This window comes from Miniopterus schreibersii (genome assembly GCF_964146895.1).
Source record: "Miniopterus schreibersii genome assembly, chromosome: 9".
Taxonomy (NCBI): Eukaryota; Metazoa; Chordata; class Mammalia; order Chiroptera; family Miniopteridae; genus Miniopterus; species Miniopterus schreibersii.
This window is the reverse complement of record NC_138118.1, coordinates 51,423,066-51,440,921: the sequence shown is the minus strand read 5'-3', so window position 1 is coordinate 51,440,921 and position 17,856 is coordinate 51,423,066. Positions and strand designations below refer to the sequence as shown.

Below are 17,856 nucleotides of genomic sequence, written 5' to 3'. Positions count from 1 at the left end.
CCCAGGTAGTGGGCTCGATCCCCAGTAGGGGGCGTGCGGGAGGCAGCAGATCAATTACAGCTCTCTCATCATTGATGCTTCTGTCTCTCTCCCTCGCCCTTCCTCTCTCTGAAGTCAATAAAAACATTTTAAAAAAAAGAAACATAGATCTTTTACTATTCAATGACAATTTTGCAACAGTCATTTAACATCTATGAGGCAATGCCTCTTCTTTCCTCTTCAGCTTTTTTTTTTTAATTTTGCAGATTCGAGAGAGATTTTATTTTATTTTTTAATTTTATTTTTTGTTTAAAATATTACAGATGTCCCTTTTTCTCCCCAATGACCCGTTCCACCCCGTCCCTTCCCCCTCCCCAGTTTCATTAACCTCTCACTCTACTAGAAAGGCAGGCAGAACAGAAGGAAAAGCTATAGGTTTAGCATCATATGATGTAATATTGGAAGAGATAAATTTTACACATTCTAAAATATTCTTGCATTTTAGTAGTGATAGCTGTATCTCTAAGAAATGATTCTACCCACTGCTAACTATTTGGTGAAATACAAAAGGCATTTTCTTAACAAATTTTTCAACTAGTTAATTTATTTTCAAAGTCCCCATAATTGTATTCATGAATGTTAAACATTTACTATTTTCCTGAGAATATATATATTTAAAAATACTACTAGAATTCAATGTATGATTTTCCTTCTAAATGAGTTTGAGATAGGCCAGGACTTTCACTAAAGAAAAATGAACAGCACTTTTACTGGTAATTAACATGTGCCTGAGAACTTCCAATTAAATTAGACATTCACTGGTCTGTTCAGTTTCAAATAAAATGGAAATGAGGGTTGATGCTTCTTATGAGAACAACAATAAAAAATACTTGTAAGATATTGAATGATAATGTATTGTTTTTGAAACAAAAAAATAATATTCACCAAATATGTTTGTTTCTTTAAGCTTCAAATCAACTATGATCTTGGAAATCTCATAATACATATTCTCCAAGCAAGAAACCTAGTCCCTCGAGACAACAATGGTTATTCTGACCCCTTTGTTAAAGTGTACCTTCTTCCAGGGCGAGGGTAAGTAAAGAAACAGTGTCTTATAAGTATTGCATCCCCTGATTTTGAAAATAGTGATATAATGTATTCTAGTCTCTAATTTCAGAGAGTTTAATATCATTTCCTTAATTTTACCCACATGTCATATTTATTTATAACTAGTAGATAAGGTGGAATTAAAATGTATAATTAAACCTTAAAGGGTTCTAGGAGAGTCATTGGTTATAATAAAACCTGCCTCCATCAGTAATTAGATTCTGGAAACCACTTTTGCTATGTATGACCAGTCAGATTGTCTGTGAAATCATTGAAGGAAATTATTTGTGAGGGATTTAAAGAAATACCTTACATTTCCAAATTTACTTGCAAAGCCAATGTTCAAGGATATATAATTAGTATTTTTTTTCATATGACATGTGTATTATCCCATATATTAAATGTTCATTAAGTGACTTGTTGATGTATCCTTATTTATATGCATATTTCAAGTCAGTGTTTTAAAAACACTAAAAATTTTTTTAAAAAACAAGAATAATAGTTGAAATGTTGATTTTGATAAATAAATGAAAATTATCTCTGACTCTCTTGTGTGATACATAAACTGTTCATATAAAGCAAAGTGCTCTTTGGAGATATTTAATTTTCACATAATAAATGCAAATTGCTATGTTTGAATATATAAATCTGTACTCAAGGATGGTTTTGAAACAGTGATTTGGATCCAGCAGATTGTTATACCTTATGTAAACAATTTATATTAGCCAAATTAGCATAATGGAACCATAGGTAATCAACAAAAATTTTGGATGGGTAACTTGAAAACTCTGGTTTTATTTTGTTCATTTTGTTTATTTTTTTAATTTAATTTGAGGAGTGACATTCAAATACTACTTTTCACTTGAGAAAATTTTCAATTTCCTAGCCAATCATGTTTCATTTTGCCCTCATATACACCCTCCATTAAAGTAGATGTCAACTATTATAACTTTTTTCTGCAAATATTTTAGTACATATTTCCAAAAGATAACTCACTTCAAAAATCATCATAATACCATAATAATTTTAAATTTATAAATAATTCCTAGTTTCCCCAATTGCCTCATGATATTTTTCTAATCATTTTGATGACTTAATTGATATTTATAGAACATTTTGCTCATCAATAACAGAATACATATTCTTTTCAAGTGCATATGGAACATTCACCAAGATAAACTATATTCTGCGCCATAAAACAAACCTCAACAAATTTAAAAGCATTGAAATCATACAAAAGCATGTTTATGATTGCAGTTGGTTTGTTTGACCAGGATCCAAATTAGTGTTATACATTGCCTCTGAATCTGCTATGTGCTAATTATATCACCACAGGCAGATCACTAATTCTTTGAGCTCCAGTTTCCTTATTTATATTGAAAGAGCCAAGGTAGGCAGAGCCATAATTTTTAGTTAGCCAGGGGAATCAAATTAGATTACATTCAGAAAATAATTTGAAAAATACCAGGTGCTCTATCAAATTCAGTATACAGCCTTTAATTTTATCCTACCTAATAATTTTATTTAGAAACTTATCATTGCTGGTATCATTGTTCTAGTTTTAATTTATTGATTTAATTTATAGAGATCACCAACTAGCCATATAGTGTAAGAAAAGGGAGTTTTTATTTTATGTTAATTCATTTATATCTTTATGTATTAGTTATAACTGTAATTTGGCTACATGTTTTAAACATGGGTATAACAACAAACTGATAACTTCATTCTGCCTTTGATTTGGGTCATTAGACCTTCAGTGTTATTTAATCACAATATAATGGGATAAAAGGAAATCACTGCCAAAGGTATATCTCTAACATTTGCTAATGAATTAAAATAAAACACTGTATTTTGTTTTCTAACTTTAATAATATCCTGGAGTATCATCTTTTAAACAATATGAGAATGCCTATCTTTTATTTATTACAAGATGACTGTATCAATTAAACTATTGCAAACTTGGATAACTAGAAAAGGCAGGCAGGTAACATAAATATGGCAGTCCATTCTGGGTAGCAGGGTAAAGTGGGAACTATAGTGAAATGAAGAGTGAATTTCCAGCTAAAGCCATCCTCATGCAATCTGTCAAACAAAACATTCCTGCCTGATGGGATTTGGCCCAAAGGCTATCCAATTCCTAGCCCTTTATTAAATTACTCCTAATTATTACAGTGGCCAAGGCCTTGGGGTTTATTGCACTTATGAGGTATTATTTTCACTTTAGTTCTAAGATTATTTTCTGCCTCATGTCGTCCGTATGTTATGGTATAGCTAGCTCCCTAATTATTATTCTCATATTTTCCTCCTTATTTCTGTTCCTAACTTCTTTCTCTCTGTCTTTCCTACTTCCTGTCGTATCCTTCACTTGCGCTCTTGGAATCTATGCAGTCAAGTGATGGTTGTCCAGAATGCAAGGTAGAGTTGGTTCTCTTTCAGTGCTAAGCTATTCTGTACTGTCTAGAATCATATTTTTTGCCTTTGACTTACAACAGCCACCTGCAGTTTAACTTGGGCTGTAATTTTTCTTTTTCTGCATGTTGGTATCTGTTGAATTAAGCTGATAGCAAATTGTTCCAACGAAAATGTTACTAAATAGTTTTAGCAGATGTGTGCAATAGAACACAGAAAAGTAGGAAATATTAAAAACATAAGAATATGAATAAAGAAATATCACCCAAAATTAGGCCTAATGAAAGCTTTTATTCGTAATTTTTACACTAAAATTCAAGCATGCCTTATTTTCTCCTGAGCCTTCTGTTACAAATAAAAAAAATCTAGAGTCATTTTCAAAAGGAATGAGCTGATCTGGTTGTCTAGTACTAGGTATATATCTCATCTTAAAGTTGAGATGAGATAGTTGTCTGGTCTCTGTCCCTCACTTAGACCTTGATTTTGAAACATTTCCATATCCCGATACCTTCTGTACCACAAAATTATTGCTGTGCAATATAGGAAGCCATAATCTGCCTGTGCTAGTGCATTGCCACAACATATGAGCATCCTTTGTTTGCCAATAGAAGGAAAGTGTTTCCTGATAGAGCTTATAACATGGTGCATCATTACATTGTCAGCTAAGGCTATCTCTGGATACTTAGCCAAAAGCATTCATTTGCACATCTCATTGCATTATAAATTAAATGTGTTATTTAGTTGGAGAAGAGACTCTTATACCATCTGTAGCAATAGGGTGATGAGAAGATTAATGGTACAGCATTTGTTTTAGTCAGTGACATTAAGTTTGACATTTTTACAAATCCTGACAAGCTGTGCCCAAAAGAGGCTGTTTCTGATTTTTAAAGGCATAAATATTTAAATATTTTAAAGAATAAGATTCACCGCAGTCTTTCCAGTGCCCAGAAACTTTGTGTTTTCTTGCAGCCACATAATTATGGCAAACAGTAAAATATGATACTGTGAAAAGTTGCTTGTTATGACTGGCTCTCTCATCTCAGGATGCCATCTAGAGCTCTCAGACTGATGTGCAAAATTAGTTGTTTCAAAGAGATAGTGTCATTAGAACAGACATTATCCATCACTTTATTCAGACCATCCTGTCTTTCATCCAGAGAAACTGGGGGACATTGTCAGAATGACAGTGGTTGTCTATATTTAGCTTAGAAGAGAACATGTTTTGTAAGTATAAATAATGATTGAAATAGTCTAGGCTGGGTTGGATTACCTATTGTGTGGAATTTAGAAGATCTAGATATCATTTTTTCATCCTATCTTTCATCTAGAAGTCACTTTTATCATCTAAGAGATCTGTCAATGTGAGAAGGAATTATAATGACAAGGTAATGACATTATAAGTTAGCCTGAAGAGACCAGTGAGCAGTCTTTAAAAAACTGGGTTTGAATTTCAGCCCTGCCTAGTACAAGTTGTGAGGTTTCCCATTAAAAAATTCCCCCCCAAAATTCCCATTAATGAGATTTTGCTCTGATCGAAGCTGATTTTAGCTTTCATACCTGTAAACCTAGTTCCTGGCTGGACTTTCTCTAAGCAACCTTGTTATCATAAGCGATTTCCTACTCCACTTATGGGAAGCAGACACAGGTATCGTATCTATTTACAATTTGAAGGCCAAAAATGATTTCATTGCAATGAATTTTAAAAGAAAAAAAAGTACAAGAATGTTTTAAGGTCCTGTTCAATAAATATTTAGCACAGGTTGCTCCAGATACTGTGCTAGGCGCTGGGGTTAGAGCTGACAACACGGCCATTGTCTCTGACCTCGGGAAGCACAGAGGACAATATTGCACAGAAAAACAGAGCTTATAAAATGGTATGTGCTCTGCAGTCTTTCTAAATCAAAAGAAGGGTAATTCTAGAAAATATATATGGTTATTTACTTCTGCATTAAAGGAATATATGTATATATTTCCAATAAATGAAAACCAAATAATTTTTTTAAATGAGGACCTTACATATTTTAGATAAATTTTTGAAAGTTAAATACAAAGAAATCATCACATCCCATTCTTCATTCTCAGTGTTTCTTTTTAAATTAAATAGAGAAACTCAGAGAATGTTTTCAGCTGGATTAAGGTAGAATAATTATATTTTAAATCTCTTTTTCTGCCTGTCTTAAAAGCATATCTGCTTATGATAAACTGATTGGCCAATAATAAAAAAAATTAGTCAAAACTTTATAGGAATGTTTAGGTGTGTTTTTTATAAACACCATGTCCCATATTAATAAATTGACTTTTTATATTCACTCCTTATTAGAAAACTTCTCTGATTGTTAGATATGGCCTAATTGTCCTAATATAATATCATTATGTAGTTTTTTCCTGAGGGGATTTAGTGTGTTTGCTAGGCAAGGAAGGAAAAAGAAAATGAGCTCCACTTTTTTCTCAACCTGAATTTTTGCTCACATGTAATCCCCCTGCTTACCTGGTCATCTTCAACTTATAAATCCACAGAATTGTGGAGTTTTCATTTGTGTGATGTGGCAACACAGCCCATTGGGATCATGCTCAAGATGGTCAGTACATGATAATGTTTTTTTTTAAGTGCTACTAAAGGAATGGTTTTTTCTGGCCATCTGTGTGTATCAGGATATTCAAGTACAAAAAGACTGCAAAGGATTTCATTGGTATTTACAACCAGGGATGGTGGAGGGGGGTTCAGGAATGAGGTGTATTTACCTTCATTAATCCTAAAGGCAATGAATACTTTGATTCTGGAGAGAATTGGAGATTAAGATACTGTATTACAATGAATATCTAAATTTTCCCCCAAACAATTTTAGTTATTTGAGTGTATCTGAGGAAAACTAAATATTTATAGTAATTATCCTTAATTCTACAACACTCTTAGGATATACCATTCAAAATTTCCCTAGGCTGCTCTAAAATTTACCTAATTTTTGATGTTTTATATGTATACACACATAGGTAATTTATATTATCTATATGAAATATATATTTAAATAGGAAATATGTATATTTAAATTGACTTAAAGAACTTTAAATTAGAGGGTGAAAAAGACAAACTAGACACTTCAGCTAATGAAGCCTGCAATTAAGAATATTGATGGCTTATTTACATTTTATGATGAGCCTAATTAATTGAGTTCATATCACATATGTTTTTAAGAACAACCAGTTTCCCTGTGTTTGAATTTTGGTCCTACCAATTCATAATTATACAATCTTCCCAACATGCCTTAATTCTGTGCAGCTTCAGCTTTTTTCTATAAAATAGAATAATAAATGATACCTGTCTCATAGAATTGCGGTTAGGATTAAATAAGTTAGCACATTAAAAGCATTTAGAACTCTGCTTGAGAAAAAGTAAGCATTTAATAAGTGTTAGCTGTTTTTATTTTAATGTGCTTACTTTATAGAGTGCTTTTTATGTGTGAATCATATATATAATGGTATGTCAATACAATTAAGTATATCTTGATAGAAAAGCACAGTTCCTCATACAGAGTTGGAATTTAATGGGTTTTTTTGCTAAACGTGTTAGTTAAAAAAAAATGACTAAAAAGTACACATGTGAAAAATTATACCAATTATTCATATTTATAGATTAAGAAAAAATGGTAACTAATAAATCCTTTTGAAGACATTTCAATAATGCAGACTATTTATATATCAATTGACATATCTAGAATTTTAGTGAAAGTGCACGAGTTTGCATTTGACATAAATTTCTATTTTATTTGTTTAATTTTTCAGAATTTGAAAAAATAATTTTACTACTATTCACTATATTTTGAATCTTATCTTTAATATGTTTTTCTCATGATCTCATCAACTTGATATCAAAGTTCAAAGCAAATAAAAACTTTAAAACTCATACTATCATGTGTTTTTCTTCTAAGCATACCTGCCTAGAGGTAGGGCCATGAATCCTAAAGCAAAAACAAAATATAAAGGGATATAGTTTCCCAAATTAATTTTTAATTTTTATTATAAAACATTTCAGATTTACTTAAATTACAGAAAATAGTTTAATACCTGTGCTGTTGCTATCCAGTTTTATCAAAGCTTAACATTTTGTTACATAGGCTCCAGATTTTCTTTTTAATAAAAATCATTTAAAGGTATTCCTGAAGCCCTTTGAAATAATTCCCCTGTCCACCTGAGATGACCTTTAAATAGAATTTAATATATATAATTCCCAAGAGACTTATGAAATTAATATATGTTTGTTGTACACATATCTACATGTATACGTAAATAATTTACAGAATTATTCCACATGATTTTCATTTTAAATTATAACTTATTGTAGTTACCCTGCAAATTTTTGCTCAATAGTTTTTAAAGATATATCTATCTTAATATATGAAAGTATACTTTATTCATTTTAACTTCTGCTTACTATTTCATTGAATAACTAAACCATAATGTATTTTTCATTATCTTATTAACATAGTATCAGAAACAATGTTGTGGTGAATGTTCATGAACAAATTCCATGGGCATAGTTGGGAGAATTTCTCTAGGGTTGAAGTGGAATGAGTCAAAGTGGAATTTTCTGAGTGTTTGGGTACATAAATTTAAACTTCACTAGATAGTGACAAATTTATCTAAAATACATGTGTACAAATTTTTATTCTGTCTACAATCTATGAGAGTACCCGTTTCTTTAAATCACTGCATATACATTTTCCCAAAATTTTTACAATAACAGAATTGTCAAATCCTGCTCTTATTTTTGTACATTCATATGGGTTGGTTAGAAGTCAGAAGAGTGTTGCTTTATTTCTTAAATTGGATTCATTATGCAAGGACTGAAAGGTGAGGTCTTAGAAGACATAAATTTAGTGGTTCTTAGTCTTGCCTACACTTTAGATTTACCCAGGAGATTTCAAAAATTCCTATGCTCAAGCCTTACACAGACCTATCAAAGCAGAATCTCCTTGGGGGTGCTGGCAGGGAGATGTTGGTGTGGGGCTGATTGCCCCACCTTCCACCCTTGGAATGAAGATTCCTAGGTGACCCCAGTGTGCAGTCAGTGTTGGGAATTACTGCCCTTGTATATGGCTGATAAGAGAAAGAATAAAGCCAGAGTGAGGAGACAGATACTTGGCTGTAAACCCATCCCTAAAAGGTGGTTGTGATCTAGAGTGTATTCCCAGCAGCGTATCTGGAGTGTGTAAGTATATGAGCGTCTGGGGAACAATAGTGGGCACTCCAGGGTGTGGCACTGCTTGAGGCCAGGAACTCCAGGGTGTGGCTCTGCTTGAGGCCAGGAACGTAGGAGAAGTAGTTTGCTCGGAGTTGAGAACAGAACTACAGCTCTAGGGTCAGGATCAGTCCCTCCAGAGACAGGGAGCTTGGGAGGTCCAGGCTCATGAAAGGATCCCAGACAAGTAGGGTGGTTTTCAGGATTTTGGTGCCCACTAGGATTAGAGTTATCTAGATCCTGAGACACAAACCTAGGCAGAAAATTCAGAAAAAGGCAAGGAGGGTTAAAGAAAGGCGTTGTCTCTGTGGGCACCGCTGCTCATGGCAGGCGGCAGTGATTCCAGTCCCATCAGCTGGTTGGTGCCAGTTGTAGCTGTTCTCTCAGACTTCATTAGAATAGGTTTTGGAAATAAGTTATTTTTAAATTTATAGGATATAAGCTTCTAACTGTTGCTCAGAAGGAATGGAAAAGACAAAGATAAACAAATACCCCAAGTTGTAATGAATGAGGGAAATTTGATTTGGTTTACCACTTGTAACATAAGCTATCGACATAAACCAAGAATTTATGTTTAATTAAAATTCCTTTATAACTAGGTTGTATGTCCTACTTTCCTAAGACAGTCAGAGCATACTTGATACATAATTTAATAAACGTTTGTGGAATCTCAGCAATTGCAACAGCCATTTGTATCCTTCACTCAGCATAATTATTACAATTTTTATAGAAAACAATGAATTGAAAGAATGACGGTGAATTTGGCTTTGCTGACATGATTAGGTGCAAAACTATTTGAAATTTAAATACCAACTTATTATTTACAAGGCAAGAGGGTATGGATGGTACCATTTGGTTCCTGTGATTATCTCCCACGTTCGGGAAGGAGTCAGTTTCTAAAATGACAGTGTCATTAGAACACCTAAAACTTGTCTTCAAAAAGCTGCTCGAGGGCAAATCAACCGAAAGGCCTCCAACATATTTTTTAAATGTCATTGTACATTTAACTTAAAATAATGTCTCAGACATGAGGATGATGAGATGACTGCACAGTGATTGAAAACACGGTGTTGTGACGATGCCCGCAGCCCTCCGGGCCTGCAAAGCCCCCGGTGCTGTGAGTAACCCAGGCCGCTCTCTTTTCTCCCAACCCAGCGCCGAGTACAAAAGAAGGACCAAGTACGTGCAGAAAAGCCTGAACCCCGAGTGGAACCAAACAGTAATTTATAAAAGTATCTCCCTGGAGCAGGTATGCAACGACTCTTTTCTGTGAGCCAGGTTTAGGGTACTAGAAGAGTAGCAATGACAAAATTATTGGGCGACGGTGATCTAAAATCCAGAGACAAGGCTACAACTAGAACAGGGGAAGACATCCCTATGAAACTGTTTACATGTGAGTTGTCTTTCAAAACGAGGTTTATTATTTGTCCTCTGGAAGATTTCTGATTTGACTATGAAGGTAAAGCTGGATATAAATGCTAATATGGGTTTTGAATGGAAAATAAGTTAAATTCACCTGCAGATATAAGACAATGCTATTATGGTTTATTTTGGCAGTTTCCTGAAACCGAAAAATTCTAATCCAAATACTTGATCTAAATAACCTAGACAGTTTTGCAACCTATGAATCCCATGTATTTAAAGAGTATTTATGGATTCTAATTTCTACTTTTAAAGATGGGGATAGATTAACAGGAATTTAGTAAAATTTACAAAATAGTAAGGTCTATTAGACTAGGTTGGAGTACAAAATCATTGATATTTTACGTAATATTTAATATAAACCCACATAGTTTTAGATAATATTTAAAGTACTTTTATGTAAATGAAAAGATTTCAAGGAAGTAAAAATAAATGAGTCTATAATGTGAGTAAAATGAAAATTTATGATGAGAAATGGTGTGAATGACATTTTGATTTGAACTGTAGCTCAAGAAGAAAACACTGGAGGTGACAGTCTGGGATTATGATAGATTTTCTTCCAATGACTTTCTCGGTGAGGTAAGCCTTTGATTTTCTTTTCCTTATTTGCTTTTGTTGTAAACTACCAATTAAAGCTTTATGCAAAGCATATATTCTTAAGTATTTACAATAATCACTTCTGGATAAAGTCCTTTGTTGGATAGAATTTATTTTCTAATTACTCTTAAATATGGATAGCGATTCAAGAAATGGTTTCTACTTTGCCACTTGATTACTTTATAATTAATTTGCAAGATGAATTTTTTTACTCATTTGCTTTATGCACAATATACACACAACAGGTGAAGAATAGCAATACAGATACCACCATGAACATTGTGGTTTAAACATTAAGTATGGGTTTAAGAATTTTTGCAGTTCTTTTTGTCCTTAGGATATACTCTCCTAGGGATGGATGTAGAGTCAAATTGCTGTGTTTTAAAATTTCATGGAATAATCTTTGTGTGGTTATGCTACTGAGTACAGAGTTAGGTTCACTTATTTCATTTTGCCTTTGATTTTTAAGGGATTACTTTTTCCAAATTTTGTTATTGAATTTATTAGAGTGACATTGATTAATAAAATTATATATTAATTATTTGGATAAAAATATATATGATCACGCTTTGAATTCAAATTATTATGTTAAAGATTTGAGATAAATTTATTATTTTATAAAATGAACTGGAGTTTTTTAAAATGTATTTTCAGGTTATTTAATTTTCAGATTATTTCCTCACTGCATGTATGAATGACTTGATGTGACATTTTACATTCTTATTTAAGTATTCAGAGAAAAATCTTTCAAAATGTTTTAAGAAGCAAACTAGAAGAGAAAACAATAATAACAGTTTTACATAAATTCGTAAGGAATCTAACCTAAACATGAAATCTGGTAGAGTTGGTCAGATCCTGGGATTTTTATCTCTCATATTTCAATTATATATATTTTGTATAGTGATCTTTGCTTAGAGCAGAAGTTATAAATTGTTTAAAAAAATCATCTCCAAAAAGATATAACATCTAAAAATATGATATCCCTTTGATAGAGTCATGTCAAAATTTGTGTAGTCTAGATGACATGAGACCTCCTTTGATTCCCAGAATCTGTACCTTGCTTTCCCATCAAACTAGACCATTTGACCTTTACCTGCAGGCCCCATGCTGGTACCCCCACTTAGATTAATCTGGATCTTAGACAGAACTACTCTAGGAGATAGTATTGTATCTGTTTTAATGCCTCATTTCAAAAAACTGACTTATTGAAGTCCTTGTAATTTATTATATTTACATGAACTTAGAGCATACCTCCAGTGTGCTGGTTTTCATTTTTTCATATCATCAAATCTAAGATGCCAGCAACTATAAATTGCACCATTTTTGATGAACCACTAAGAAAGAAAAAATGCTGCCAATTAACCATGACATAGTGCTTTCTCATGATAAACTGTTAGTTATATTCTTATTTCAGATGTGAACTAAAGTATGTTTTAAAATAGAGGGAATCCATTAGTAATTGCAAGTTATTCATTCTTTTTTTATTTTGTCCCTCTTATAACTAAAATCAAACAATCTTCAAAAATGCTATCCAAGTTGAGGACTAGAATATGTCCATTTAACCAAGTTTTATGTCATAAAGAGATTGACTATTCATTCTTTTTATATCAGCACCACAAAATTTTATTAATAGTCAAATATTTTATACATTTCAGTTTAACCAAACATCCATTAAATATCTAATATGCACAAGTTGTTATTCCCAGTATCATGGGTGAAGAAAATGAGGAAGACAACCTTATTATCTTTGGGTTTATATCCTTGAATAAATTTCAGACCACAGAAAAAAGTAATGAGTTTATTATAGCTTAATTTATAAATTTTATTGACTTACTGTACTTTTTTCAGGTATTGATTGATTTATCTAGCACATCTCACCTCGATAACACTCCTAGGTGGTATCCTCTCAAAGAACAGACTGAAAGCATTGATCATGGCAAGTCCCACTCCAGTCAAAGTAGCCAGCAATCCCCAAAGCCATCTGTCATCAAAAGCAGAAGCCATGGTATCTTCCCTGACCCATCCAAGGGTAGGAGATATTTCAAGTAGAAAAAGCTTTTGTTTTTTGGTTCACTCAGTATCTATTTAATATGAATGCCTGTATATTGAATATATTTTGAAGGTTAAATTTTATTAGAAATTCTATAATATAATATTAAAATGCAAAGAATAATGGCTATGGAATTAGGAGAAATGGGAGGTAGTCTCAGATCATCCATGATTAGCTTATGGTCTTCACCTCTCTGACTCTCCATTTTTCAACGTGTACAATGAAGGAGGTTGGGTTATGTGAGCTATTGGTTTTTTTCCAGCTCTCAAAATCCATGATAATATGATTTTATAAGATGAACTGGGGTATTTCATAAAGAAAATATAAAAATCCTCAATAGTTATTGACTAGATATAATCATCATTATCATTTATACATATTTCTTCTTATTGTTTAAATCTCTATTTCATATGTATATTTTTACTTATTACCTATATAATTATACATAATTTTGCATCTTCCTTTTTATTTATCATATCAGAAACATTTTCCCCATGTCATCAAAATAATTTATATGCTGATATTTACTTAAAGCTTTCCTAATGTTGGACTCGAGCTGTTTTTATGATTTTTAAAAAAACAACAACTAATTATATATATATATTTAAATCCTCACCCAAGGACATTTTTCCATTGATTTTAGAGTGGGGGAGGGAGGGAGGAAGAGAGGGACAGAAAAAGAGAGAAAGACAGAGAGAGACATCGGTAGGTTGCCTCCTGTACATGGCCCCACCAGGGCCCAAACCCTGTAACCTGTGTAGTGCCCTGACTGGGAATCAAACCTGCCACCTTTTAGTGTATGGGACAACACTCCAACAAACTGAGCCACACCAGCCAGGGTAACAACTCATATTATTTTTATTTTTTAAAAATATTTTTTTATTGATTACAGAGAGAGGAAAGGAGAGGGGGAGAAAGAGATAGAAGCATCAATTATGAAAGAGTCATCATTGATCGACTGCCTCCTGCAGGCCCCCGACTGAGGGTCGAGCCTGCAACTGGGGCATATGCCCTGACCGGGAATCGAACCGCAATCTTCTGGATCCTAGGTCGATGCTCAACCGCTGAGCCAAGCCCAGCCAGGCAACCCATATTATTTTTAAAAATTAATGTCACACATTGCATTTGGCAATTTACACAGCATTCCCATTTGAATGAGCTTTTCCTTTGGGAGGTTCATTACCAATTACCGTACAACACAGTGTTAATCTTCATCATAAACTGAGTTACTGCATGTATGAGATAACCAAGTAGTATCTTATTTTGATATGCTGAACTATTTATAAGTAATAAATACAAATTTTTATGGTGGACCTAAGTATTGCTTCTTTCTCTCCTCCTCTCAGAGAGTACATGAAATCAAAAAGTGGTTCTTTACCCATTAGAAAGGAACGGATTATAAGGGCAAGTGTTCTAGGAAATAGAAAACTGAGGCCAGCCCAGCTGGTGTGGCTCAGCAGTTGAGCATCAACCTAGGACCCAGGAGATCAAAGTTTGGTTCCCGGTCAGGCACATGCCCGGGTTGCAGCTCGATCCCCAGGGTGGGGCGTGCAGGAGGCAGTCAATCAATGACTCTCTCATCATTGATGTTTCTCTCTCTCTCTCCCTCTCCCTTCCTCTCTCTGAAATCAATAAAATATATATTAAAAAAAAAGAAAAGAAAACTGAGGCCATCCATATCCAGTAGGCCACTGAATTGATATGATAAACCACTGACTACAATGAGTGCTACAGGTTACTCATGGATGAGTTTTATAGATTATTTATGGATTCCACTTAGTCAGATCAACGCTGCCCTGGTTAACATTCTAGAAGATCATTAGTATAAAGACCCCGCTCTTTATGGCTATGTGTGATATATATACATTCTCAAAACCACCCGAAACTGAGATGGGAATTCTACGATCTTCACTCTTTTTTAATCCTCACTGGAGGATATTTTTTCCATTGCTTTTCAGAGAGAGTGGAAGGGAGAGAGAGAAAGAAACATTGATGTAAGAGAGACTCATCAATTGGTTGTCTCCGTCATGCTCCCTGACTGGGCGTGGGAATCTGCCCTGCAACTGAGGTGCATGCCCTTGGCTGCAACTGAACTCTTCAGTCCACAGGCCGACACTCTATCCACTGAGTCAAACTGGCCAGGGCTACGATCTTCACTTTTAATATGTCCTAGCGACTCACATGCCTTCATCCAAGAATTCACTAGATTTTTACTTCCAACTCCTCTTGCCACACTGTCGGCCTATTGTCTCTTACCTGGCCCCTACCAGAATTAACAGAGTTGCTTTGTGAAACTATAATATATCCATTCGCATAAGGCTAGTTAGAATGTATTCCTCTTCTCAAACTTCTCAAGTTTATCATCCATTTGCCTTTCCTCCCCAAAACTGTTTCCCAGATGTTTAATCATGTTACTGTATGATGCGCAGTTTCATGAAAAAGCCAAAAAGAAACAGATTAACCTAAATCCTAAGACAGTTTCAAAGTATGTGAGACCAAGCTTGACTGGAGGAATGCTGGGGCAGCTTTAACTTGTGTTTTACTCTTTTGTAACCAGACATGCAGGTTCCCACCATTGAGAAATCCCACAGCAGTCCTGGTAGCTCGAAATCCTCATCTGAAGGCCATCTCCGCTCTCATGGACCATCTCGCAGTCAAAGCAAAACCAGCGTCACTCAGACCCACTTGGAAGACGCAGGGGCTGCCATAGCCGCTGCTGAAGCCGCCGTACAACAACTCCGCCTTCAACCAAGTAAAAGACGCAAATAAATTCCTCAGCATGGCAGCTTAATGTTCATCTGTTGCCTTTCTTTCCTGCTGTCCTCTCCTGTCTGCTTTCTGTTTTTGGCATACCCACCTCACTCTGTTCTCTGTCCCTTTGTCTGTGTAAGAACTATCAATACATAGATATGCTCTTTCTTATTTAGATTTTTTTAAAACTTACATAGACTGCAGTAAAACTGGCTGTTTCTCCTTTGTCTCCACCATCCATCCAACCTGGCTCATAGTATTTGGTAGCTGTGTCTGTGATGTTTGCAGGCAAACAATGTTGTGTGTCCTTTTTGTGTGCACTTAACTATCCTTTAGAATATGGGAATTATAAGCACAGTGGCTGCCAATTTTCCAGGCATTACACCAAAAAAGCACACACACAGGCATTTAAAGCAGGCATTTATACATGAGATTCTCGCATCTAAAAACACTCAAAAATTTGAGGCAGAAGAGTAATGTAACCAATGTAAGTCAAGTTCTAGAACCTGGGGGTGGCATTTCAAGCTTATAAACAACAGACAATGCACATGAAGAGCTGTAGTTTTCCATGTGGGAATCTTTATAGTCTTTTGGAAAAAAGGAATCTGTGAAGAAAATCCCATTTTTTATATTCTCAAGAAAGTATATAGTATTAACATGTGAATAAGCATAGGTGATGAGGCAAGAACCTCACTAAGAGCACAATGGGGTCCATTCTGTTGGATCACATTTGTATATGATAATAGAGAACTTACAGGTTATTGTTTTTCTAATAATTGGAAATCCTTTGAAAGTCACCGTATCAGTTAGAGCATAACAATTTACCCATATTAACTGCTGTATTTTCACTTAATTTGTGAAACCTTAGTCAGCTGATGTATAAAAACGTATTAAGTACAGAGATTTTTACAAATGTAGGTGCACTGTTACTTCCAAGAGGCATTAGCCAGACATGGAGACAGATTAACGTTCTCCCCATCTCCCAAAGTCATAATTTCCAAAGAAACAGCCAGTTTTAACCCCCTTTAGTGCTGTGCATGTGGTGTCATTTTGGCATTTGAAAACACAACTTGTTTAAATAGAGCAAAAGATCACTTCTGTTTGCATGACTAACATTTAAGCTGGTTCCATCTGAGGATACATACTCTGGGTTTCCATTTCACCCACACTGCCACAGCAGCACATAAAAGCGGTCAGTCTAATCATGCCAGGAAGCAGCACAGACACAGCATAGCAGGAGTCCTCCCCATTCAAAGAACTCAGTCTGATAATCTGCCTCCACCAGCCAATGGCAACCAAGACCAAAGCCAGCTAGCCCTCAGGAAGGCGATGTCTGATGGACCAGTCAAGCCAGAAGGAGGTGAGCAGAAAGGCACTATTCAAAGCACACAGCAAGAACATTCCCCAAATTTAAAGCCCTCGCCTTTTAATTTTTAGAGATTGTCTGATAAGATATGTTTATCCACTTTTTAATGTGCTTTTGTGGGCATGGCATTTCAGGACTTCATCATCACCGTGTAAGTCCCAAGATCAGCCCCATAATATATTGACTACAGTGATTTGTATTTTTCTATGCACTGGGCACCTTTTGACTTTTGTTGGGAAATAGATTAACAGTATTCATATTGCGGAATGGAATGCATGCCACTAACCTAATCTGTTCAAGCATGACTATAAATATGTTGCGTTGTGATAAAACTTTAAACTGCTCACAATTCCAGTTAGCATACCAGTTGATATGTAGATCAGTTTTTGTTACATATCATTTCAAGTGTAACTTTTAAAAAATTCAGTGGATTTTGGAAATTCTTAGAGGAAAGTAAAGGAAAAATTGTTAATGCACTCATTCACCTTTACATGGTGAAAGTTCTCTCTTTATCCTACAAGCAGACATTTTCCACTCATGTTTCCGTAGTTGTTAAGTGTATCGTGTTGGGCATGTGAATATCTAAGTGCCTGTGTAATAAATAAAGTATCTTTATTTCATTCATAAACTACTGGGTTCTGAGCCATTGTTATATGATGTAGCTTAAAATGAGTGTGTCAGTTTTTGCTTTCTCATTTGATTCCTTGCAATAGAGTATTTATACTCACTGCTTCATAGTTAGGGAGAGCTGTAATGGTAGAGATTTGGGGAGCAGACCAAAGCTTCATGACGGAAACATTATAAGATAGATGGAAAATTATTTCCAAATAAAAGCACCAGAGCTGACATAAACATGTAAATAAATAATGGAGTTGGGTGGCCCCTAGGCAATGCTCCCACTATTTCCTTCTCCCACATCTGATCTATTTCACAATCTTC

The 17,856-nt window shown here is 34.5% G+C and overlaps 1 protein-coding gene across 1 annotated transcript in view; it reads left to right on the top strand.

Moving 5' to 3' along the window:
• Positions 1 to 17,547, top strand: part of PCLO (piccolo presynaptic cytomatrix protein) — a gene marked incomplete at its 5' end in the record, with an annotated part of 287,210 nt that extends 269,663 nt beyond the window's left edge. The window contains 6 exons of the mRNA XM_081147631.1: positions 947 to 1,071; positions 3,475 to 3,501; positions 9,887 to 9,980; positions 10,661 to 10,732; positions 12,599 to 12,779; positions 15,358 to 17,547. Coding sequence (XP_081003757.1) covers positions 947 to 1,071; positions 3,475 to 3,501; positions 9,887 to 9,980; positions 10,661 to 10,732; positions 12,599 to 12,779; positions 15,358 to 15,569 — 711 coding nt within the window. The 3' untranslated portion in view covers positions 15,570 to 17,547. The remainder of the gene's footprint in view (positions 1 to 946; positions 1,072 to 3,474; positions 3,502 to 9,886; positions 9,981 to 10,660; positions 10,733 to 12,598; positions 12,780 to 15,357) is intronic.
• Between the last annotated feature and the right edge of the window lie 309 nt (positions 17,548 to 17,856).